Source organism: Chiloscyllium plagiosum, chromosome 35, assembly GCF_004010195.1.
Source record: "Chiloscyllium plagiosum isolate BGI_BamShark_2017 chromosome 35, ASM401019v2, whole genome shotgun sequence".
NCBI lineage: Eukaryota > Metazoa > Chordata > Chondrichthyes > Orectolobiformes > Hemiscylliidae > Chiloscyllium > Chiloscyllium plagiosum.
In genome coordinates this window covers 9,929,904-9,954,503 of record NC_057744.1, presented here as the reverse complement: position 1 = coordinate 9,954,503, position 24,600 = coordinate 9,929,904, and the positions used below count along the sequence as shown (strand labels likewise).

General features: G+C 41.3%; 2 protein-coding genes across 3 annotated transcripts in view; one reads left to right on the top strand and one right to left on the bottom strand.

Annotated features, from left to right (window-relative positions):
• Window positions 1-9,312, bottom strand: part of LOC122540640 (glucose-6-phosphate exchanger SLC37A4-like) — a 33,157-nt gene extending 23,845 nt beyond the window's left edge. For both annotated transcript variants that reach the window (XM_043676632.1, XM_043676633.1), the window contains exons 1-3: window positions 9,212-9,312; window positions 2,637-3,149; window positions 147-379 (exon numbers count right to left, since the gene is read on the bottom strand). In XM_043676632.1, coding sequence (XP_043532567.1) covers window positions 147-379; window positions 2,637-2,778 — 375 coding nt within the window. In that variant the 5' untranslated portion in view covers window positions 2,779-3,149; window positions 9,212-9,312. The remainder of the gene's footprint in view (window positions 1-146; window positions 380-2,636; window positions 3,150-9,211) is intronic.
• A 157-nt stretch (window positions 9,313-9,469) lies between these two features.
• pcsk7 (proprotein convertase subtilisin/kexin type 7) overlaps window positions 9,470-24,600 on the top strand; it is a 214,200-nt gene continuing 199,069 nt past the window's right edge. Inside the window, exon 1 of the mRNA XM_043676630.1 lies at window positions 9,470-9,998. The gene's annotated coding sequence lies outside the window, so the exon portion shown is untranslated. The remainder of the gene's footprint in view (window positions 9,999-24,600) is intronic.

Sequence of the window (24,600 nt, the reverse complement as noted above, 5' to 3'; positions counted from 1 at the left end):
AAGCAAGGTACTGGAAGGTGCTCAGCAGATGTGGAGTCACACGCTGACCTGAGGTAGCACCCGCGAATAATTGCAAACATTTGTCACCCAAGCAAAACAAATTGACACCATGAGGTAACCGTGACATATCATTGGTGATTTCATACCTTGCGCAGTATTTTACCACAAGGAGGCCAACCAAAGCCTTGGGCCAAACCGTTAAAGAACCAGAGTACAGTAAAAGCAGTGACTGTGGAGCTCCATGAGAAGAACACATTTATCAGGCCGACCAGGAGCAGTCCAGAGCAGAAAAGCAGGCGAGCACTGATCTGATCAGATAGAACGCCACTGATGAATTTACTGATAGCGTAGGCTAGTGACTGGCTACTTGTTATCAGACCTGCAAGCAAAAGACAAACTCAGATTAGATCACCATCTTCACTGGACTCTAATTAATGCATAATTCCCTTCGCTCACTGAATAATTACTCAACCTCAATGCTGTTCTCCATGTTCTATTTAAGAAGTTCTGTGGTGTCTCTGGGCTGAACAAAGTGTATCTTTCAGTTCCTAGTTCGGTTTCAAAAGGATACCGGGTTTAGATAGGACTTGTAAAAGTTGCAATCCTAAAGTTTTCTTTCTTTCTATTTGTCAGCCTTTTGATTATCCCTGAACCAAATAATATGCAGTCAATATTCTCGCGTGCTCTATAACCAGAGTGACAACATTGGATCCCTCTCCACCTTCCTCTCCTCACTCCCAACTTGGGATTCTTGATATTGTGACAATTCATATCATTACAGAGACCTACAACATACAAAAAGGTCCTTCGGCCCATCAAGTCTGTGCTGGTCAAAGACAACCACCTAACTAGTCTAATCCCATTTTCTAGCGCTTGGCAACACACTTCCTCAAACAAACTTTCAAAAACCTTTACTGCTATTTTTTGGTCAACAAACAAACATGATGTGATATTTATTGCGTGAATCCTCGGTTAAATCAATATTGGCTCTACCAATTCTCATACCAGACTTAACAACTGGCTTGAAAATATGGATCTTATTCAATTACTAATCACTCCACACTCATGCTTGACTTTCACATCAATATTGTATTAATTACATCAGTTTATGAAGAGGTTTTTCCTCTCATTCTTTCTTGTACTCTTTCCAGAAGTACCTCCTTGAAATTATGACAGCCACTTTAAAAATAAAGGGTCCCCCATTAAAGGTGGAGACATGGAATTTTAATTCTCTCTCAAAAGGGCCGTTGGTCTTTAGAATTCCCCTATTTTGAATATTTTTAAGGGTATAGATTCTTAACTAACAAGGGCATTCATGAAAATGGAAGCTACAAACAGGTTAAATGGCACAAGGGGCCGAATGGCCTACTCTTTAAGCTCATACATACATTCATGTATCCTGATGTATGGCCAATCACATATTCACGACACTTTCTTCCTCCCTGAGCTTTACCAAAAATAAAATCTAACCTCTTCTTCACCAGACTAATGACAGAATATGATTGTACAAGCATCATTAAACTCACTCCTTGGGGAATAGAAACCCAACCCTGTTCTTGGTACAAAAGTAAATTATTGCAGGAGATGGAAATTTAAAATAGGAACAGAAAGTAGTGAAATTGCTCAGCAGTGTCGGAGGAGCAACAAAAACAGAGTTAATGTTTCAGGTTGTTGAACTTTCATCAGAACCAGCTCGTGGATGCCAACAGCAGCTTTCTAATGGGCACAGGTCTCTTTTAGTTCACTACTACCTATCCAGTCATACAGCATGGAAATGGACCCTTTGGTCCTTCCAGTTCAGGCCGAACATAATCCCAAACTAAACTAGTCCCATTTGCCTGCTCCTGGCCCATATCCTTCCAAACCTTTCCTTTTCACGTACTTATCTAAGTGTCTTTTAAATATTGCAATTGTGCCTGCATCCACCACTTCCTTAGATAGTTCATTCCACACATGAACCACCTGTGTAAAAAAAAATGCCCCTTGTGTCTTTTTTAAATGTCTCTCCTCTCACCTTCAAAAGGCCCCCCCGAATCTTGAAAGCCCCCATCCTTGGGAAAAGACACCAGCCACTGACCCTATCAATACTCCTCATGATCTTATAAACCTCAATAAAGTCACCTCTCAACCTCTTACATTCCAGTGAAAAAAAGTCCCAACATTTCTCAAACCCTCCATTCCCAGCCACATCCTGGTACATCTCTTCTGAACCCTCTCCAGCTTAATAATGTCCTTCCCATAACTGAGTGACCAGAACTGGACAATCAGAACTGGACGCAGTACTCCAGAAAAAGCTTCACCAATGTCCTGTACAAACTCAACGTGACTTCCCAACTCCTAAACTCAAAGGACTGAGCAATGAAGATAAGTGTGCTAAACACATTTTTAACCACCCTGTCCATATATAAGAAAACTTCAAAAGAATTATATAACTGAACCTCGAGGTCCTGCTGTTCTACCATACTACCCAAGACCCTACAATTAATTATACAAGTTCTGCCTCTATTTGTTGCACCAAAATGCAACATCTTGTATTCATGCAAATTGAACTTCATCTGCCATTTTTCACCCCATTTATCCATTTGATCAAGATCCTTTTGGAATCTAAGAAAGCCTTTTTCAAGTGATATACTCACCCAAATCATCTTTCTCCAAGGTCACTTCCTCCATAACAGAGGGCATCACAAATGAGAAGGTTTTTCTATTGAAGTAATACAGCGTGTATCCCACAAACATGGCTGTGAAGATGCTGCCCCTGTAGTAGCCATAAGAAGCCATCTTTGAATAGCTTTTGTCAATTGTTGATCAAGTCTGAAGCACAACTGGTGGCAGCAGGTTTATACAACACTGTCCTCTTCCTCAGTGATCAGATCAACCACACACGAGACAGATAACAGCACATTTAATGTCCCACGATGCATACAGTTTTTACGTAAAGTATATTTACGTTAAGTAATGAGGTAGGACAATTGTAACTTTGATAGTTAACGAGAGCAAAGAGAAAAATAACAAACGTCACTGTTCAATTCCACGTTATGTTTCTCTTGTCTATTTTCTGAGTTGATTGGATTTTTTTCTCAAAACAATCTTTGTTTGTTGCTGGCAAAACATTAACTCTGGGAGTCCAAGAGATTGAAGGAGTCATTACCCTGAAACAGGAACATTGAAAAAATAAAATAAATGAAAGATTTTTCAGGTTGTGAAAAATAATAAGAATTGTTAATAATTAGACAGCATCAATAAAGATGGCTACTGTCGGTCAAAGATGGAAATGCAAGGTGCAAGTCGGTCAATGGAGTTAACTATAACAGCTCAGCCACAAGATTTTAGCTTATTTTCAACACTCTTTAACCTCACCAACACTTTATCTAGTTTCCTAATGAAGTTTTACAAAGAATCTGCAGAACAACACACTGGAATGGAATCATAACCAGAACTGTTTTAATGGGATCTATTTTTTTTAAATCTCAAAATAAATTAACTACATGGTTTAATTAACCATTCAACACCATTTGCACAGTGGTCTTAGGCAGAACTGCTACACACTAAGTTCCTGCTCTGAGGTGGTGACAATTTCCCATCACATAAGATGGCACATTTCTTTTGATTCCTGTGTGAGATTAATTGTTTGCAGTCAGCACCTAATCATAATCATTAAAGACACAGTATTTTCCTTCACATTTATATATGAAACACACAACATTGTCCTTTGCCAGCTCCCTCCCTGAAACTCTAACTCACTGTACAGCTTTGGGCTAATGGAACCTCTGTGACTTCACTCCAGTGAGAAGCAGTGTGGATGAAAGTTTGAAACGGAGTTAGCTTTTGGAGGTATCACTGCCAGTCCAATCTGATCCGATCCGATCCTCAACGAGAAGCACACCATCCAGATCAGGCATTTTGATCATCATCATCCTCACTCCTTTTCTCCTCAACCTGGATTTCAACTACAGTTTGAATCAGAACTGAGCCTGATTCTGTCCGCTGTTTGCCCACATGTTTCCTACTCACTATGATGACTGAGATCAGGAGCTGGAACACTTGCTCCACATAGGGTAACTGTTGTACATTCCATAATCAGCGCACTTGATGGGCTAATTGGCTTTCTTCAAAGGACTTCCTCCCTTTAAATGATTACAACATTGACTACACTTCAACAGTACTTCATTAGCTGCTTTTGGAACAGTATGATTGAAAGCAATTCTCATTTTGTGTTTTGATTTTTACTGGTGTTATCGAAACATTTAAAGATAGTTCCGAATGACTTAAACATTCCTTTCTTTAAGAGCTGTAAGGTTTTACAAACCAACACTTCCAGTACGGTGCAATTGAGTTGTAGCTTTGATCTCATGTTGCAGACAAACAGCATAACGATGGACTATCCGTATCTTATGGTTCACAGCATAGTCCCAAGTTGTCACACAGGTTCTGCTGCAAGCATCTGGGATGTTATTTCATGGTAACCTCGAGCAGTGAGTTAGTACAGGATTATTTGTGTAGAAACTGCTCCGAGAATTTGACTTAACATCCTGAGCAGCTTTTTTGATTTAAGTTCTTCCTTTCCCTTGAAGAAAGGTGTCTCACCTTTCAATGATCACATTCATTCTTACATTAAGTAAGGACTCCAGATCCTCTTACTGTCCATACAGTGATGGCTTCCTCCGTACGTAAAGAAACTTCTCATCTTTGGATCCCAGATTGTCCTGATTCCAAGGCAGAACTGTCAAATGTATTAGCATAAAGGATAAAGGTAAAATTGTCATAGTCTCAAAAGGACTATTGGGCTGCTGTCTCATCAGAGAGATTTGGAGATGATTGTGGTAGTTTAACCTGAGGGCACTAAAATTACACAGAAACAGCAAGCAATTCCACTCAAACTTCCTTTCTTTCCACATCTAGACATATCATTATAATCATCTAACCCCCTCCCCCTCACATGCTTGTCTAGCTGTCTCTTAATTGTATCCCCACTATTGATTTCAAGCACATAATGTGCTCCACTATTTTTTAGCAGCAATGGAGTTGGGAGCTGGGATCAAGAGAATGTGCTAGACTGAAAGCAAATATTATTTTTCAGGCTATAAAGTCCTACTGGAAAGGGCACCATTAAACCCAATCGCTGCAAAAAGGAGTCCCGAGGAAGGCAGCTTTATTACACTCTGCTGCTTCAGGGACCCGCCTTCCTCTCCCCTTCTGAAGAGGCGATGTGGTCAATGTACCAACCTGGAGTTCTGTTCTGGGTGCTAGACTGCAAATTGCACATCTACAGACATTAGGTGAGGTCAGCATCAACTGTGATGGTCCAGCAATGCTCACAGTTTAGCAGTGACCATTTAAGCATATGTATTAGAATTTTGGAAGTGCCTTCAGGAAGGGAAATTCCCAAACAAAGACTAAAAATACAAGCTGTACCCAAAAAAATTGTAACACAACTGTATTATTTAAGATTAAAGACAAAATACTTATAAATTTCACACCCCCGCTCCCCCAGCCCACTGCTGTTGCTCTTGGTGAAAATGCACTGCCTCTAGTCTGAATTGGACATATTCATACATGTAAACGTAGGAATTAGGAGCGAGAGCAAGTCATTCATGCCATCAAACATGTTCTGCCATTCAATTATGTCACGGTTGATCTGATTGTCACCTCAAATCCACTTTTCTGCCTATTGTTAATAATCTTTCACCCGCTTCCTTAACAAGAATGTCAGGAGAGAAGTTAAAATAAAACAGATTCAAGGAATCATAAAATGTTTAGGCACAGTCATTATTTCTTACATTCCAACAGTGAACACATTTGAGAAATATGTCAGTGACTGTGAAGTACATTGGAAAATTAAGCGGTTGTGACATGGACCAATTGCAGGACTTGCTTTTTTCTCTTGACACCTTGCTTTGCTTCATGGGGTTACTGCGAAGCACCTACTCAAATATCATCAAACCAGAATCAGTTATATGTAGTAAAACATTGTTCAATTAGGAAGTTAGAGATGAGTTGTACACCACCTTGCACTGACAGCTTAATAAAAAGGACAGTAAAGTTGGACACTTTCTTTCTTCATTTTTCTTTCTTATTTTCTATGTTTTGGTTTTGTGTTTTAAGATGCTGCCAGACAGTGGTAACCCTATACAACACTTTTCACTGTATTTTCTAACAAGATACACATGACAATACATAAATCAAATCAAATCTAATGCAATATTAACCGGTTCTCAGTTCTAGCAGAGATTTCTCTGTGGAACTCCATAATCAGACTGTTAATTGAACAAAATACAGAGTCGCTGCACATCAATTAATCTGACAAGGATGGAAAGACAACTCTGCCATCAGGATGACAGATATATGTTAATTATCTAGGTCACACTAATGATCTAAAAGACTTGGTGATGCAGTGTAAGATTTTGAATGCATGTCCTCATCACCAGCTTGTCACAGCCCAAAGTTACATTAACCACGACTATAGCTTCCAAAATGTCTCTCTTGCACCTGCTGCTGAGACTCTCAGTATTTATTATTGATAGTCTTAAAAATAAAAAGTCCATTCGGGATGGAGATTAAAACTTTCACCTTGTTCCTCTGGTTAAATGTACTACTGGTTAAATTTTCTAACTGAATTCAGTGATGCATTAAAGGATGCACACAGTGACTGATTGAAATAAAGGATTCTAAAATCTCTAAGACATGAATTTAAAGTAAAAATTATTGATTTGCTAGATGAAGTGATAGATGCAGGTACAGTTACAACATTTAAAAAATATTTGGACAGATACATGGATAGGAAAGGTTTAAAGGGATATTGGCCAAATGGAGGCAAATGGGATGAGTTTAGCTTGGGAAATCTGATCGGCATGGATGAATTGAACCAAGGGGTCTATTTCCATGCTGTATGACTCTATGACGCTATACAGTGAGGGGTGAGGGGGGGGGATTGAATTTAGAGTCACAGAGATATACACCACAGAAACAGACACTTCGGGCCAACTAGTCCAAGCTGAACAAAATCCCAAACTAAACTAGTTGCATCAGCCTACTCCTGATCCATAGTCCTCCAAATCTTTCCAATTCACGTACTTATCCAAATGTCTTTTAAATGTTGTAACTGTACCGGCATTCACCACGAGATCAGGAATTTAATTCCACATGCAAATCACCCTCTGTGTAAAAGAAATTTGCTCCCCATGTCTTTTTTAAACCTCTCTGCAATGATACAATACTGTACTGGATTAAATCACTAACCACAAACATGAAAATGGAGATAGTACCATGGTCAAAAATGGAAGGGAAGGTCAGACACCAATATTATGGCACCACATTGTCCAAGCAGCAGAATTAGTACATTTTCCTGGTCAGCACGATCACCAAATGTATATAACTAATTTCCAGTTTGCATTTCATGGCCTTTTAAACAATTATTTTCTTCAGCTGAAACACAACTACCTGTACTCAGGCTGTAAATTGTACAGCACTGTAACATGTCTTGAGCTTCTCAACCTCACGTGCAAAGAACAACTCTGAAAACAATTATTGTTATTATATAAACACAGTGAGATTGAACAAATAGTAATAAGCGGAGTGAACATTCAAAGCATTCATTGGTATTATTGGCTATTGAGGGAGAAATGGTTGCCATGGAAACTGGAAACCTTCCAGCTTTTTGAATGTGCTAGTCCACCAGGTCAGGTCAGGTCAGGACAAGGATTGGTTTGGATGGGTTGGAAATAAGGGTTCATGGGAGAAACGTTCATCTGAATGATGCACTTCCAGTAATGGAGCACCACACTAGAGATTCACCTTAAATTATCAGCTCAAGCCTTAAAGTTAAAATGAGAAGCTTCTGCCTCAGAGGCAAGGGAGCTGTTAAAAAGGATGTCCCAATATTGCAAATGGGATCAGATAGATTGCAGGGTAGTAAGAGAGCTCATTGCCCCCATTTATCTCGAGCTTCATCTCTTACCAATAATGTACAAGTTTGTTTTGTAAGTGTTCTCCGGACCACAATACCTTGATGTCAGTGATCCTGATGTCAGTGATCCTTTTTAAAAAAAAGCTCTGCAACAATCAATTTTAAATACAGTTGCCCCTTAAGTCTCTTTTATATTTTTCCCCTCTCACCCTAAACCTATGCCCTCTAGTTCTGGACTCCCCTTTTCCCCCAGAGTTGGTCAGTCATGTCCTTCACTAAAGATCTCTGCCACTTTCTGTGGCTCCATGCATAACTCCCCTCCTTTGTTCTTGAGTGGGCCTACTCTTTCCCTTGATACCCTCTTTCTTCTAATGCATGCATAAAATGCCTTGGGATTCATCTTAACTCTGCTGGTTAATGACATTTCATGGCTCCTTCTAGCCTTCTTAATTCAATGTTTAAGTTCCTTCCTAATTTCTCTATTCTCCTCAAGGGCTTCGTCATTTTGTAGCTGCCTAGACCTATCGTCTGCTTTCTTTTTCCTTTCTACTAAGCTTACAATTTACTTTGTCATCCATGGTTCTTGAATCTTGCCATTCCTATCCTTCAGTTTTGCAGGGACATGTATGTCGTGCACTTTAATCAACTGGTCTTTAAAAGTCTCCCACATGCCAGATGTAGATTTGCCCTCAATAACTGCTTCCAATCTACATTCCCCAAGGGTCTGTTTCCATACCGTACATCTCTATGACTCTATATGCCACCAATCACTTAAATGGTCCGCTTTTCATCTCAAACACTATGTGATAGAAAGATCCACATTCTCATCGCTCCTTGTGTAAAACAAAACTTTTGAACTCTTTATTGCATGTATTGCTGACGATCTTACATTTTTAACCTAGTCGTGCATTAATACATAACATGCCTCCGCTAGGAATATTTAAAATGATCCTGATATTTAAGTTTGTCATCACAGGTTTTTGCCTGTGAAGTCAGATTAATTCATTTGACAATTCACAGTATTTTTCATACAACGGAAGCCAACTCTGGGAAAAGTTAATTGCATTAATAACCCGTTATTTGCATGCCGGAATACTTAGCAGCAATCATGCCAGGTCAGAACGAGGTCCATCAGAGCTGCACATGAAATATGTTTAAAAAAAGATCATAGTTCAGCCTTGTTCACTGCATTGCGGGAAAATTGCATCAAGTACATTAAGATTCCTCCTATACGGCAAACTGGGACAGCATGTTCTTCTCTGTACCGTTTCCCTGAAGTGTTTGAAGAGGTCTCTCACTCATTCTTACCTGTAAGAGTTTGTAAAAGGTCAGAACCCTCTGTTTCTGCCTGAGCCCCGGGATAGCGGCGGCTGCTCTCGCTTCCTTCCAGATCAGCACAACCAGCTGTCCCACCCACTCCACACGATTGGTCGCTCCGTCCGGGTATCTCCATATGATCGGCTGGGGGAGCTGTCAATCATTGACATACATGCGGGAAGTGGCCACTGAATGGATACAAAGTGTATCAATCCCAGGGAACCGGGAGCGGATTGGTCGGTGCAACACTTCGTTCTGTGTCAATCAAACTCAGGAAGGTGCAGAAAAGGAGAGATTTCAATGGGATTCTCGTTATTAGGGATTCATCTTAAACTGTGCAGGATTCAACTTAAACGGTGCATTATGCAGAATGCAACATTTTTCCACAGAATGGGGGGTGGGATAAACTCCAGCCGCCCTCTTTGTTATTGGCGGAAATGAGTATTTGACTGCATTTCTCTCCAGTTTTATTTTTGCCAGGCAGGGTCGGAACTGACGTTCCCCGTCAGCGGAGCATCTCTGTACGTTGTCAGAGAGAGAGAGAGAGAGAGGGATCGAGAGAGGCAGAGACTTCCGCATCGGGATACAATGGAGTGGTTGAGCGAGCCTTAAGGGAGCCAGAGGCACTGGTTGCGGGTGTGTTCCCAGGCGATTCTGCCCTTCGCCCTGCTACAGCTCCCTCCTCTCCCTGCCAGCCTCCAGGCAGTGCCGTTGACATTCGGGGGAGCCGAGCTGAACTTGCCATTGATCAACCTCAATGCAGAATTCAAGAGGGCAGGTAAGTGCTGCGCGGAGCTTACCTGCTTGGGACTGACCCTATCCCCCCCCCAATGTTGATGCTGTTTTGGTGTTTTTGTTGAAAATAAAGTTCACATTCGGTGTATCAACTGGCAAGTTTCCAAGTAGTATCAATCCCTTTGCAGCCAGACGATCCGGATGGTAAGTGAGGTTTGGATTTGTTCCCCATTAATGCAGGCACACAGTTGCTGACAGTTGGGAAGCTGTAATTGTAAAGTATTGTGACTTTGAAATGAGTCCTATAACTGGGGAGTCAGTGCAAGAGATAAGACAATTGATGTCTTCATTGGAAAAAAATAGGATTTAATGGTTGCGATCACTGCCTTGAAAGTAGGATTACATCAAAGGAGGAGAATTGACGTTTCGGGCATAAGCCCTTCATTCCTGAAGGAGGGCTTATGCCCGAAACGTCGATTCTCCTTCTCCTATGATGCTGCCTGACCTTTTCCAGCAACACATTTTTAAGCTCTGATCCCCAGCATTTGCAGTCCTCACTTTCTCCTAACAGTCAGATTAGCTCCACCCCTCAGCTACCTCACTGGAAGGGAAATGTTTTGGGGTTCACTTGCTTATTGAACGATACAGTATTCTTAGGTGGCTTGACACAACAGATGTTTTCTCTTGGGGATGAGTCTAGGACCAGCTGGTGTAATCTCAAAGAAAGAATCATCCAGTTTGGGCAGAGATAAGGGGAAATTGCTTCTCTGAGGGTGGTAAGTCTGTGCAGTTCTTTACTGCAGAGGTGTGTGAGACTAGATTCTTAACTATATCCAGAATTGAGCGAATTGTAATCAGTAATGGGATCAGAATGGCGAAAAGACAGGAATGTAGAGTTGAGGATTATCAGATTAACTGATATTTTGATGGACAGTGGAGCAGACTCAATAGGCTGAATGGCCAACTTCTGCTATGTCTTATGGCCTTATGGATCTGCACGCTGCTGCTCTGACTAACAGGCTCTCTCTCTTTCATTAATTCAGTGCTGCTTTCTTTTCTCTCATGGGGCCAAGAAAGCACTTGGTCTCTAGCACCAGTTGTTTATTTTGCATTTCACCAGGGCTGTTTTTTTAGAAAGTGTGGTGAAGCTGTCTGAATTTGAACAAACCCGTTTTCCGTGAAGCCAGTACTTTCTGGTTTCTCTTCGACCCGTATTTCTTTTTAAAGTCACACACAGAACTTATTTTATTAAACTAAAATAATTGATGGATGCAGGATCAAACACGATATAGCTTTGTTCTAATAAAAATAGTAAAGAATACAAGTAGGCAAAAATATATGTGTATTCCTTTAGTTCTGGTCTCTTGAGTATTCCAGATTTTAATTGCTTCATCAATGGCAGACATGCCTTCACCTGCCTTGTCCCAAAGCTCTGGAAACACCTCCATTAAACTCTTTGACTCTCAATATCTTTTAACCTTTTCCTTGAAACTCACCTGTTTGTTCAAACATTTGGCGATCTGCCTTAATATTACTGTGGATAGTGTGGTGTCATTTCAGGATGCCCCAGTAATGTATCAGACATTGTGATAAAATGTTTTAATTTTGCATTTGTCATACTCTTCTCTCTTTCTTGCTACTTACTTTTTGGTTTCTTCTCTATATGTCGTATATACCTTGTTTACTGCACTAAGTAGCAAATCTATTATCTCTTTAGTATTCCTCTCACTAACCTGTACATCTGTTTTGTAGAGTATATTTTTGAGATTTCCTGCAGAGAAATGCAGTGTGGTTTGTAGTTTATGATGAATATTGTTTCCTTCTGTGGCTATTTCTTTCTCAATGAGCTTGTCGTTTGTGCCAAACAGTTTTATGAATTCTTATGAACTTTACAAGCCAGTAATCTCTTGACTGACATCTTCCATCCTTACAATCTCGATCTCTGAATTGTACCCTGTATCTCTTTTGCTTGACTTTGCTCACAACTTTACCTCAGTTACTTGGTTTCTACATCTGCTTGTATTTTTTTTAATGTACATTTTGTTGGCCTCCCTTTCTCCCTGTAATGGAGCAGTCTCTAGACCAAATGAGCAGCAGAATAAGGCAATGTTACAGCTTTAAATTTCCATCATTTCTCTTTCCTTTCTCTTGTTGAATCAAGTCCCATTCTGGAGGCTTGCCTTCTGAATTCAGGCTGACTGTTCAATGGAGTATGGACTCAGTGCTACACTATTATAAGTAATAGCGGCAGCACGGTGGCTCAGTGGTTAGCACTGCAGCCTCACAGCACCAGGGACCTGGATTCGATTCCAGCCTCTGGCGACTGCCTGTTTGGAGTTTGCACATTCTCCCCGGGTTTCCTCCGGGTGCTCTGGTTTCCTCCCACATTCCAAAGATGTGCAGGTCGGGTAGATTGGCCAGGCTAAGTTGCCTATAGTGTTAGGTGCATTAGTCAGAGGGAAATGGGTCTGGGTGGGTTACTGTTTGGAGAGTCGGTGTGGACTTGTTGGGCTGAAGGGCCTGTTTCCATACTGTAGGGAATCTAATCTAATGCCCTTTTGATGTAGCATCAAATTAATGCTCTATTCATTCTCTTAGGTACAGGCATCCATACAATGGGGCATTATTTGCAAGAAAGTCAGGAGACTCTCCCAGAGTCCAGATCCATATTTAATCCAGAAACAACATCTCTGAAAAAAAATTATCTCAATGCAGTGTGTAAATTGGCATCTGTGATTCACAACGTAACCAAATTGATTTAATATTTTTGTAAGGCACTCTGCGGTTGTGATAGATTCCTTGGAAATGGAATTTCTTTCTTGTACTTTTTTTGAATTCTAATAGACCTAGTGAACATTCTCCCCGCATCTCCCAAAGTTGTTGATATTTGGGTTGCTCCCTGTTACTTCCTTTCTCAAGTCAGCATGACAAGTGCATGATCCCTGATGGGGAGTGCCTGTATACAGTATTCAATCATCAAAGCAGCATTGTTAGCTTAAATCTGCCTTCACCCAAAACTCAAACGCACGTGATTGCAATCAGTAGATACTGATCTAGATACTGATAACAGTCCTCTACCCAACACGATGAGGCAATTTGCATTTCATTTAAGACGAGTGACCTCTGTTCCATGGGTAGATCAGGTGACACTTATCTGGGTCGAGAAGGCTGAAAGGTGATTTGATCAAGAAGGGCCTGGATAGAGTAGAAACCGTTCCCATTGGCGGAAGGACTGAGATCTAGAAGACATTGACCTGAGGCCCAGTGGCAAAAGAATGTAAAATGACATGAGAGATGACGTTTTGTTGTTCTAGTCTGGAATGCACTGAGAGCATGTCAAAGACAGATTCAGTTATGGCTGTCAAGCATACCTGAGGAGGGAGATTTTGCAGAGCCATGGGGAAAGGCAGGTCGGTGGGAGCAGCTGTGTTGTTCTTGGATGTCCAGTTAGATGTGACCAGCCATAATTCATGCCGTAGTCATTCTGCTTCTGTGTCATGCTCTCCTGGTCCAATCTGGCACAGTGGGATGATTTGCATCTGGAGTCCCAGCCCAGGTATGGATGGTGGATTTATTTTAAGGACATTAGTGAACCAAAGGGGTTTTTATAATGATCAGTAGTGGTTGCTATTCAGATGGGTCTCAGGGTGTAGGTTTGCTCGCTGATCTGATTGGTTCATTTTCAGACGTTTCATCACCATACAAGGTAACATCATCAGTGAGCCTCTGGATGAAGCACTAGTGGCATGGCCTGCTTTCTATTTATGTGTTTAGGTTTCCTTGGGTCGGTGATGTCATTTCATGTGGTGACATCATTTCCTGTAGTGATGTCAATTCCTGTTCTTTTTCTCAGGGGCTGGTACATGTAAATGGAATCCAAGTCAATGTGTTTGTTGATAGAGTTCCAGTTGGAATTCCATGCTTCCAGGAATTCTCGTGTGTGTCTGTTTGGCTTGTCCAAGGATGGATGTGTTGGCCCAGTCTAAATGGTGTCCTTCCTCGTCTGAATGTAAGGAGAGTGGGTCATGTTGTTTTGTGGCTAGTTGATGTTCATGTATCCTGGTGGCTAGTTTTCTGCCTGTTTGTCCAGTGTAGTGTTTGTTACAGTTCTTGCACGGTATTTTATAAATGACATTAGTTTTGCTTGTTGTCTTTATAAGGTCTTTCAAGTTCATTAGCTGCTGTTTTAGTGTGTTGTTGGGTTTGTGGGCTACCAATACATTAAAGTCATGATTCGGAGATGCCGGTGTTGGACTGGGGTGTGCAAAGTTAAAAATCACACAACGCCAGGTTATAGTCCAACAGGTTTAATTGGAAGCACACTAGCTTTCGGAGCGACGCTCCTTCATCAGGTGACAATCACCTGATGAAGGAGCGTCGCTCCGAAAGCTAGTGTGCTTCCAATTAAACCTGTTGGACTATAACCTGGTGTTGTGTGATTTTTAACTAAATACATTAAAGCAACAACTAATGAACTTGAAAGACCCTAATGTGTTGGTAGCTCACAAACCCAACAACACACTAAAACAGCAGCTAATGAACTTGAAAGACCCTATAAAGACAACAAGCAAAACTAATGTCATTTACAAAATACCTTGCAAGAACCGTAATAAACACTATATTGGACAAACAGGCAGAAAACTAGCCACCAGGATGCATGAACATCAACTAGCCACAAAAAGACATGACCCACTCTCATTTAGTAGAAGAGGAAGGACACCACTTCGACTGGGAAAACATATCCATCCTCGGACAAGCCAAACAGGGACACGCATGAGAGTTCCTAGAAGCATGGCATTCCAACCGGAACTCTATTAACAAACACATGGTTTTGGATTCCATTTCCACCCCCTGTGAAAAAGAACAAGAACTGACAGCATCACAGGAAAGGACATCACCGACCCAAGGAAACCTTAACACATAAGTAGAAAGCAGGCCACCAGTGCTTCATCTGGAGGCTCACTGAAGATGTTACCTAGTACGGTGATGAAATGTCTGAAAACCAACCTTCCAACTTGGTGATCAAACCTCCATCCAGAGCATCAACCTGAGCTACATATATTCTCAAAAGATAGGTCTCTATTTCAGGTTTTATTGAATTCACATTTCCTCACATTCCAAGATGTGATTTGAACCTGTGTCAAACCCAGGTTCCCTGGGGTTCTGGATTGCTAATACGGTGACATTACCGCAAAGCCATCACCTCCAAATAACACAGTTTTGCGAAATGATAGTTCTCTGTGCTCCTCATTCAACTGTCCAAAATGAGTTCTGAATTTCTAACAAGCAGTGTGAAAGACCCTCATCCAGAAGGACATTTAAGTGGTGATATGCTTGTCTACTGACTGGTTGGTTGGTTGTAAGGTAACAGAGGCTGCTTCATTCATTGGTGGGGAAAAAAATGTATTCTGTTGTTAAGAAGCTAAATATACAATTATGCCTCTTGGGCTTGTTTGTTCTGTTCTATTGTGTGATCAGTTCGTCCAGTGCTTGGCATCAGAAATTAAAATCAGCACTTGGATATTTTCTAAGTAGATCATAATTCTGATCTCCTGATGGGAGTTCATGAGTTTAAAAAAAAGTTTCATGCCAGTAGTAGGGAGGGAGATTGTGATGGATCCTAGGAATTGACAAGGGGTCACCTTTTACAGTTTGCGGCTGAAACTTACTGTTAATAGCATCTGTGTGATTTAAGTTATGTTGAATTGTTTCAGAACCAGTCTATTCTTTGTTTTACCCATTTTGCAAGCAGCTTTGTGATCATCTTCTCTCTCTCTCTCTCTCTCTCCTTTCATTAATTCAGAATTAAACAAAACCTTTGTTTGGTTCAGCTGTCTTTGTTAATTCAGGAAATAGTTCTAACTTAAAAACAACTGCTGCTAACATTCAGTATCGGCTGGGCGAGAAACAGATAATATTTCAGGTCAAAACCTATTTATCAATATTGAATTGCGCTACATAAAATGGGGAGATTTTATTTTGCACAAGGTGTTACAGTCTGAAATTTAGCTCAAAAGACAGACTGGCGAAATTGAGTATTTTCCCCGGAGAAAGAAAGCTGAGACGGAATCAAATCGTGAGACATCTCGGACAGAGTAATCCGGAGAAACTTTTCTCACTCATGAAAAGGGAATAGATTTGAACCAACTAACAAAAGAAGTAAAAATAACAAAATAAAACATTTTTCACACGGGTAGTTGGGCTTTTGGACTCACTACCTAAGAATGTGGTGGAGGCGGGTTAAACCAAAGCATTTAGAAGTTCTGATGAAGGATCAGTGGATTAACAGTGTTCAATGTGATCAGCTTTGTCTCCAAAACTGTCAGAAGTGCTGAACTTTTCCATTTTCTGATTTCCAGCATCCGCAGTCCTTGGTTTTATTTCAGTACTGACAGGATGAACCAGTGGCAATCTAGGCTGTACAATTGTAACTGGTCAAGTGGTCATTGACAAAGCCCTAAGAATAGATTGTCTGCTCACTCAAGTGAGTCATAGAGATGTACAGCATGGAAACAGACCCTTCAGTCCAATTTGTCCAAGATGACCAGATATCCTAACCTAATCTAATCCCGTTTGCCAGCACTTGGCCCATATCCCTCTAAACCCTTCCTATTCATATACCCATCAGGATGCCTTTTAAATGCTGTAATTGTACCAGCCTCCACCACTTCCTCTGGCAGCTCCTTCCATACATTTCGGAAGTGGAATGACAGGAAGATTGCATATTCTCTGAGTATTTGGACTACTTTAACTTAGCTCTTTTATTTTAAAAAAAAAATCCACAGCTAGAACTAACAAAAGTCAACAGAATTGAAGCTGCCATTAGGGGATCTGTGGCATAGTGGTACACTGAGCGAAGAGATCTGGGTTCAAATCTCACCTGTTTCAGTGATGTGTAATAACATCTCCGAACAGGTTGATTAGAAAATATCTTGAAACTGCCATGATCAATTATTTTTGGGTTGTTTGACCCATGTCTCAGCTGCCTGTTCTTCAATCCATCAGAGAATTGATGCTAGTATAAAGCGAGATGTCTCAAATTTGTGGCTCTTGGAATAAATGAGGAAAGAACCATACAAGTAAGTTGTGGGACAAATGGTGCAGTGTCAGACTTTTCCTGAAATCTGGGGGAAAAGCCATCAAGGAAGAAATGCAGGCTTCTCTGTGGAACTGGCAGAGAATACCTCAAAAGCTTGCGAAGCAGGAGAAAGACAATATTTGGCTTTGGTGTTTTTGAAGAGGCGTTCTGGTTTTATGTTGAGTAGCTTCCAATATTGAAAATTCCAACCAATATCCCCTCCAACCCTTGGTACAAATGAAGCAGGGTTGGCTCTGAGTTGATCTACAGTTGTTTGCCCAATGGTTAAGTCATGTTTGAAAACTTCAGGGAATCTCACTGAGGCCACAAGTTTCGACGAGAAAACAAACAATGCAATCCTCAATGGACCATTTACAAACATTGGATTAAAAATAGCGTGTCACTTCTTCATTTACCATACACCAGTGGCCTTATCATAGATTTCTTTCCCCAAATGATAGAACAAAGTTATTATTTTTCTCTTTTTCTGCAAGAATCCATGACTGGACAGAGTCCGTGAGTGTGATTTTCCCCCCACACCACTGGTTTAAAATTAAAATGTAACTCATGTATAATAAGAGCAGAGTTTAACAATATCGATCTTCAATGAAATAGGTTCAGACTCTGCCTTTCCATTGGCAGTATCTGGGATGAGTAATGTATTGCTGCTACCTCACTCCCAACTTATTCGACTGGAATTTGCCACCCAAGTTTTATGTAGACATTTGACTCCATCCAGATATTCCTAGTTGCCATTTTTCATTTGGCAAATTGCTTTGTAGGGACTTCATTGGCCTTGATGCTGAAGAACTCTCGATACATGGTTGCTGTGATACACTGATTTTACTTCAGGGGATCACGTCTTCAGTACCTCCCGATCTTTACTACCACATCCACCATACTTTCAAACCCATCACCTCTACCACCTAGCAGACGAACTTGAAAAAACCACCACGCATCCCCTTCCAAGTCATGTGCAACTAACTTGAAAATATATCAGAGTTGAAAAGTGTGAACATGGAAAAGCACAACATGTCAGGCAGCATCCGAGGATCAGGAGAATCGACAGTTTGGGCAAAAGCCCTTCATCAGGAATGATTCATTTCTGCTTGACCTGCTGTGCTTTTCCAGCACTATGCTCTGGACTCTAATCTCCAGCATCTGCCGTCCTCACCTTTGCCTTGGAAATGTATCACTAATTCCTTCGGGGTCACCAGGTCAGATTCTTGGAATTCTCTTCCTGGCTTTAGTTTGGATACATACTTTCCCTTTTGTGGATGTTCAAGAAGGAACTTTATCACCACCTTTTCAAGGACAATACATTTTTCCCTAACTAGTATTGTCCGTGTGCTGTGAAAGAGTTCAGGTGAAAGCACGTTGGATAATGGGTTTGTTCCATGCTTTGTGTGTTTTGAGGACCATTTGTTCCCCCATTCTAAAGGAAATCAAGTCATTTCCATGAAGATTGGCATTTGCAGGTGTCATGTGGCATGCAAGTTAGAAACTAATTCTAAACCTTCTTTTCTCTAATGAAAACAGTCCCAAGTGTCTCAGTCTATCCTCATACGATCTTCATAATTGTCCTGCTGTATGGTATTTCCCACTGCTGGATGCATATCTCCCATTCAGCTGAACACGTTTCACTTTAAGGTAGAATTGTTGTTGGCCTGAAGCCTGAAACACTGCTCAGTTCAATAGTTTCCAATTAATGTTTTTATTTACAATAGGTGAAGGTGTCACTTTCCAGCCATTTCAAGGTTCCTGTTCTCCATGCATGAGAAGATTTAAATTCACTCCCTTTACAAGTAACAGGCAGCTGTCACATGGCGGGTTGCAGATTGGCGCCTGTTATTCCCTTTGCTCTCAAATTGCTGTTCTTTTCCTGTCCTCGCCCACAATCTCACCCTCACTATTGAACTGTACCAGATCTGATGGTAGTGAATGTGTTCCTGAGTGAATCATTGCAGAGTTGGTGAGGGTTTGAGGGCGTCTCACTTACCTCGCAGCCAATTTGAACTTGAACTGGAGGAGAACTCCCACCAGATTCCTGTCTAGTCTCTAGTACTGTGGATGGGGTAAGTTCATGGTAAAGGGAAATTGAAATCCTTTATTACTTAAAAATGCTGGGGCCTCTTCTGCAATTTCTCATTTCCATATGCTTCACTTTCTACATGATACTATTAATGTGTTTATATATCCTTCAATTTTTTTTTTGCCCTTCGATCTTCCTCTTTTGGTCACATCATGGTCTTTCAAAATGATTTTATGACTTGTTGTCTAGTGACCCAATCTGATGGCAAGTTGACAAAGGGCAGTTGCTCGTTATTATGTTTTCGAACCAAGTGAATTCCTCTGTCTCTGATTTGGCCTTCTCTCTTTCCCACCTCCTCCGTTCGATCATAATGGGGTTTTTCATTATTAAAAACATCCTACTTGCTCATTCTGTGAGTGGTTAGCTGTCCTCCCACTGTGATCCTAAAATAACTAACACGCACATGTTCTCAACATCGTTAGAGAGGGCAATACAACTAAAACTTGGGGTTTGTGCATTTCAAGAGTAGTTCATGTCTGCAAAATTACTGAGGACATTATCTCATGGCCCATGTGGTTTCTCAGGTTAATTTCCAATCGCCAACAGTTGAAAATCAGACACTCGTCTTAAAGTATATGGGTCAAGAGCTGGGTGGTCTTTTGCATTTTTTTGAGGGGTTTATTACCTCTGTGTCTTCATAGAGTGGGCTTCTCTATTTGAGTGAGGTGGAACGTCTCCTGTGTAATGACACAAATAAGGGTAGCCTGTATATTTTTAGCTATATTCACTCATGGGATGTGGGCATCGCTGGCTGGCCAGTGTTTATTGCCTGTCTCTGGTTGCCCTCTTGAGAAGGTGGTGGTGAGCTGCCTCCTTGAACTGCTGCTGCCCATCTGCCCATGGGTAGACCCATGGAGCCTATGGGGAGGGAATTCCAGGATTTTGACCCAGTGACAGTGAAAAGTACACAGGAGAATCAATTTCTATTCTAATGGCAGAGAATAATTTCTCCACGGTGACCTATTTAATGAGTCATACTTTTGTTCATTTCAACTACCCTTCTATTCTATTCAGTAGGGAAATGTTTCCGGGCAATAGGAACACTGCAGTCTGTAGATCTTTGGGTGCCATAAGCAATGCAATGGTGGGAGATCAGTGAATGTGTGTAGAGTGATTTGTCAACATCTCTTGATGTGATACATCGTTGAAACACTGGATTTCCCCTGGTTTCTCGGGTTGCCAAGCTTATATCTTGGGACAGTTTGTGACGGTAATGAGTTAAAACTGAAGAACAGACTTGTCCCTTGCCCCATATGAGTATGATATTTGGGTATTGCTGAAAAAAACACACTGTCAAATCTTTTGCCTCAGTCAAATCAGGGTCGTCTTGCCAAAAATCAGAACCTTTTTCTCATGATGTATGAATTGCCGTCCCTTTAAAATTGGGCATTCTTGAATCTATCCCAGTGAGTGCAAGATGAAAAGCTTTGGCATGTCTGTTTTCCTGTACGGGTGAACCCCAACGTGTGGACGTATTCAGGAATGCAATTTGTTTGTGACTTGATAGCCTGTACTATCAGATGACTATTTGGAATAATATTCATTGTGTGGAGAATATTGTAGTTTTGTTGCAATTCATTAAAATTCCACCATTTACTGTTCAAGTGGCGCCATTCAACTTGTGACAATCTTCCTCTCGAATTTATTCTACCATGGGTCAGACACTGAACAATGCAGTGTCAAAAACCTGCTTTACATAGTTCTATCTTTGTTTGCAAACAGAGTATGCAGTGTGTGTGTTTCTAGCACTGAGCTATTTCCAACACTCTCGTTAACCATCCCCTCTACCTCTCTCCCTTTTCTTTTAAAACAACCTTCTTTATTTATCCTATTGCTGTCACTGCTGTGGTTCCATGTTTGGTAAATACAACTGATCAGTCTCACCCCAGGACAGGTAACATGAAAGTACAGAAGATTCTGTTTATTTGGAGATACGTGGCAAGATTACTCAGCATTATTTGTGATCAAGGTTCAACAACTGTTGTTCTGGGAAAACATACCTGTTACTCCTTAAAGCTACATGCTATAAGTTAGAGTATGGGCAATGTCTATTTGGGGAGAAAGTGAGGTCTGCAGATGCTGGAGATCAGAGATGGAAATGTGTTGCTGGAAAAGCGCAGCAGGTCAGGCAGCATCTAGGGAACAGGAGAATCGACGTTTCAGGCATTAGCCCTGAAGAAGGGCTAATGCCCGAAACGTCGATTCTCCTGTTCCCTAGATGCTGCCTGACCTGCTGCGCTTTTCCAGCAACACATTTCCATCAATGTCTATTTGGGTCTGGTTGAGAATCAGGCTGGGTGGGTTATTCTCTGGAGGGTCAGTGTGGACTTGTAGGGCTGAAGGGCCTGTTTCCACATTGTAGGGATTCTGTGATTCACAGAGTTTGGTGGTCACATGCTCCATGTTCTTTTCTGTCACTTTACATTTGTTTTACCATTTCATAACTTAGCAATTTCCTTAGTCATTTTTATTTTCAAGGGTATAATGTACCCTATCTCATTGTCACTGACAATGGGTTGAAAATGTGTTGCTGGAAATGTGCAGCAGGTCAGGCAGCATCCAAGGAACAGGAGAATCGATGTTTCGGGCATAAGCCCTTCTTCAGGAATGAGGGAAGTGTGTCCAGCAGGCTAAAATAAAAGATAGGGAGGAGGGACTTGGGGGAGGGGCTTTAGAAATGCGATAGGTGGAGGGAGGTCAAGGTGAGGGTGATAGGCCGGAGTGGGGTGGGGGCGGAGAGGTCAAGAAAAGTGTTGGGCTACGGGGTGGTTGGGTTGGTTGGTCCGGGTGTCCCAGAGGTGTTCTCTGAAACTGTCAATCAGAGGAATAAGAAAGTGTGGCAAGACTAAAGGCAATGGCAAGTGATGAAGAAGTTGTTCAGTAGTGCAGTGTGAAAGATTAAAAGCAGGAAAGTAGAATGGAATAGAGTTTAGAAAGATCTGGTGATGGTGAAACCTTTGTTTTGGAATACGTTATAGGAAAGTCTGGATTCTTTGTTGCCTTCTCAGCATGAATCAGTACGTTTTTAGTTTAGTTCTTTTTTGGGAGAGCAGAATTCTGAGAAAATTTGGAAACCCTCCTGTAAGTTAACAAGTACGTTTGTGGAACAGGTTATAGCAGATGCCAGAGAAATGAATTTCCTTTCTCAGGGCATCTCTCAGCTGAAGAATGAAGGCAGATCTGAAATGACATCATCAATGAACAAAGCAAGGTGTGATGAATCAGTAAATATAATTAGGCCGTGGCAAAACTGATGCCTGAGCTGTCTGCCCCCACAATATCCGGGTGAGAAGATCCACATATCAAACCAGTTACAAGTTCACTTCCATTGCTGTGGATCTGGGGGTCACGAGTAAGTGGGAATATCTGATTTCCTGTGAGCAAGATGGCAATCAATGATTGTTTTGTGTTCACTGTTGCTGAGACACTCTTTTAACTTCATGCTTATTAATTGAATTGATGAGCACAGCGAGAAGCTTAATATCATACAGCACAGAGCAGTTGGCTGGCTAGGCAGTTTCAATATTCAATCACTTGACCACCATCAGTACAGTAGCAGCCGTGCGTACCACCTACAAGACGTACTGCAGCAATGCACCCAGGCTCCTTCAAGAGCACCTTCCAAACCCCTGCCCCCATGCAACGTGGAAGGACAAAGGGCAGCAGATACGTGGAAACACCACCACCTGCAAGTTTGCCTCCAAGTCATTCACCATCCTGACTTGGAAATAGATCGTCGTTCCTTAAGTGTTGCTGGGTCAAAATCCCAGAATTCCCTTCCTAATGGCGTTGTGGGTCTACCTACAGGATACGGACTGCAGTGGTTCAAGATGGCAGCTCACCACCATCTACTCAAGGGGCAACTGGGGTTGAGTAATAAAAGTTGGCCCAGCCAGCGACGCCTGTGTCCCACAAGAGAATTAAAAAAAGAGGTCATGCACTTGGAAACCGAATTGCATTTCCTTTACTGCTACTCAGTCAGAATCCTGGAGCTCTCTTCCTTGCAGCATGGTGGTTATACCTACCTTCATCTACCCTGCATGGATTGCAGTGGTTCAAGAAGGCAGCTCACCACCACCTCGTTGAGGGCAATTAGGGATGAGCAATAAATGTTCACCTACCCTGTGATGCCCACATTCATGGCCCAGTTTTTTAAAGAAAGCGAATGGAACCATCTGCTTAGAGGACTTTGAATCTATGTCCCTGGAGCTAGAGCAGGGGTCTTTGGATTCCTATTCAGTGACATTATCACTGCACCAACCCATAATGTTTGTTGTAATTGCTGAACACCAAGACCAGTGGTTCAGAACATGTGTAAGCGCTTTTTTTCCCAAGGCATCAAGATCGTCAGGGATTGCAATGAATATATTTCTGGCAATCAGTTGATTAGTCCAGAATCTCCACGGCATTAGGTAATTTGAGAGCCAGCAGTTATTAGATAGGGATGATGTTGGAGAAATATGCCAGTGAATGAACAGTTAGAAGAATTTTCTTTTCAGTGATAATGTAACCATGAATTAAGAGAGGGAACATATAGATGGAGAGTGAGAAATTGCAGCTTCATTGTGGTTTGAGTGACACAAGAATTTGGATGTCAGCTGCACTGCTGTGCTAAACACAGACTCCATGTGAAATCAAATTATAATTAAAGATTTGCATTAATTTAGCAATTTTCACAATCATTTGATTTTGAAGTGCTTCGCAGCCAGTGAAGCGCTTTTTTGAAGTTAAGTCACTATCATAACATAGAATGCAGAACAAGTGCCTTTTGAGGTACTCCACAAACGAATTTGATTTGATTTATTATGACTGTCACGTGTACCATGGTACAGTAAAAATGTTGTCTGCGTGTTTTACAGGCAGATTGTACTATACAAGTACATCAGGGTGATGGAACAGAGTGCAGGATATAATGTTATGGCTACTGCGAATGTGCAGGGAGGCATCAACATTATCATTAAAGAGGACCATTTCACAAGTCTGATAACAGCAGAGAAGAAGCTGTTCTTGAATCTGTTTGTACGTGCATACAAACTTATCTGTAGCCACTGCCCGATGGAAGAGAGTATAGCTGGGCTGACAGGGGTCTTTGATTATGTTGGTTGCTTTCCTGAGGCAGTGGGATTATGGATGAAATTAATGGATGGGAAGTTAGTTTGCAAGGTGGACTGGGCTGTGTTCACAACTCTTTGGAGTTTCCTTTCAGTCTTGGGAACAACAGTTGCCAAACCAACTGGTGAGAAATTGTTGTAATCACTGTTGAACAGATCTTTCGGATTTATGCTATTTTTCATGTCTAGTTAAATATTAAAAATGTCATGGTAAGAACAGCTGATAGCTTGTCATATCAGCAAGCTTTGTGTTCTTATCGCTGACCTAGTTAAAATCTGATTTAAGACGTCTTGTGGATGATACTTTTATCTGTTTTCCTTCTTAAATGCACCTGTAACCAGATTCAAAAAATCCTCACTGCAC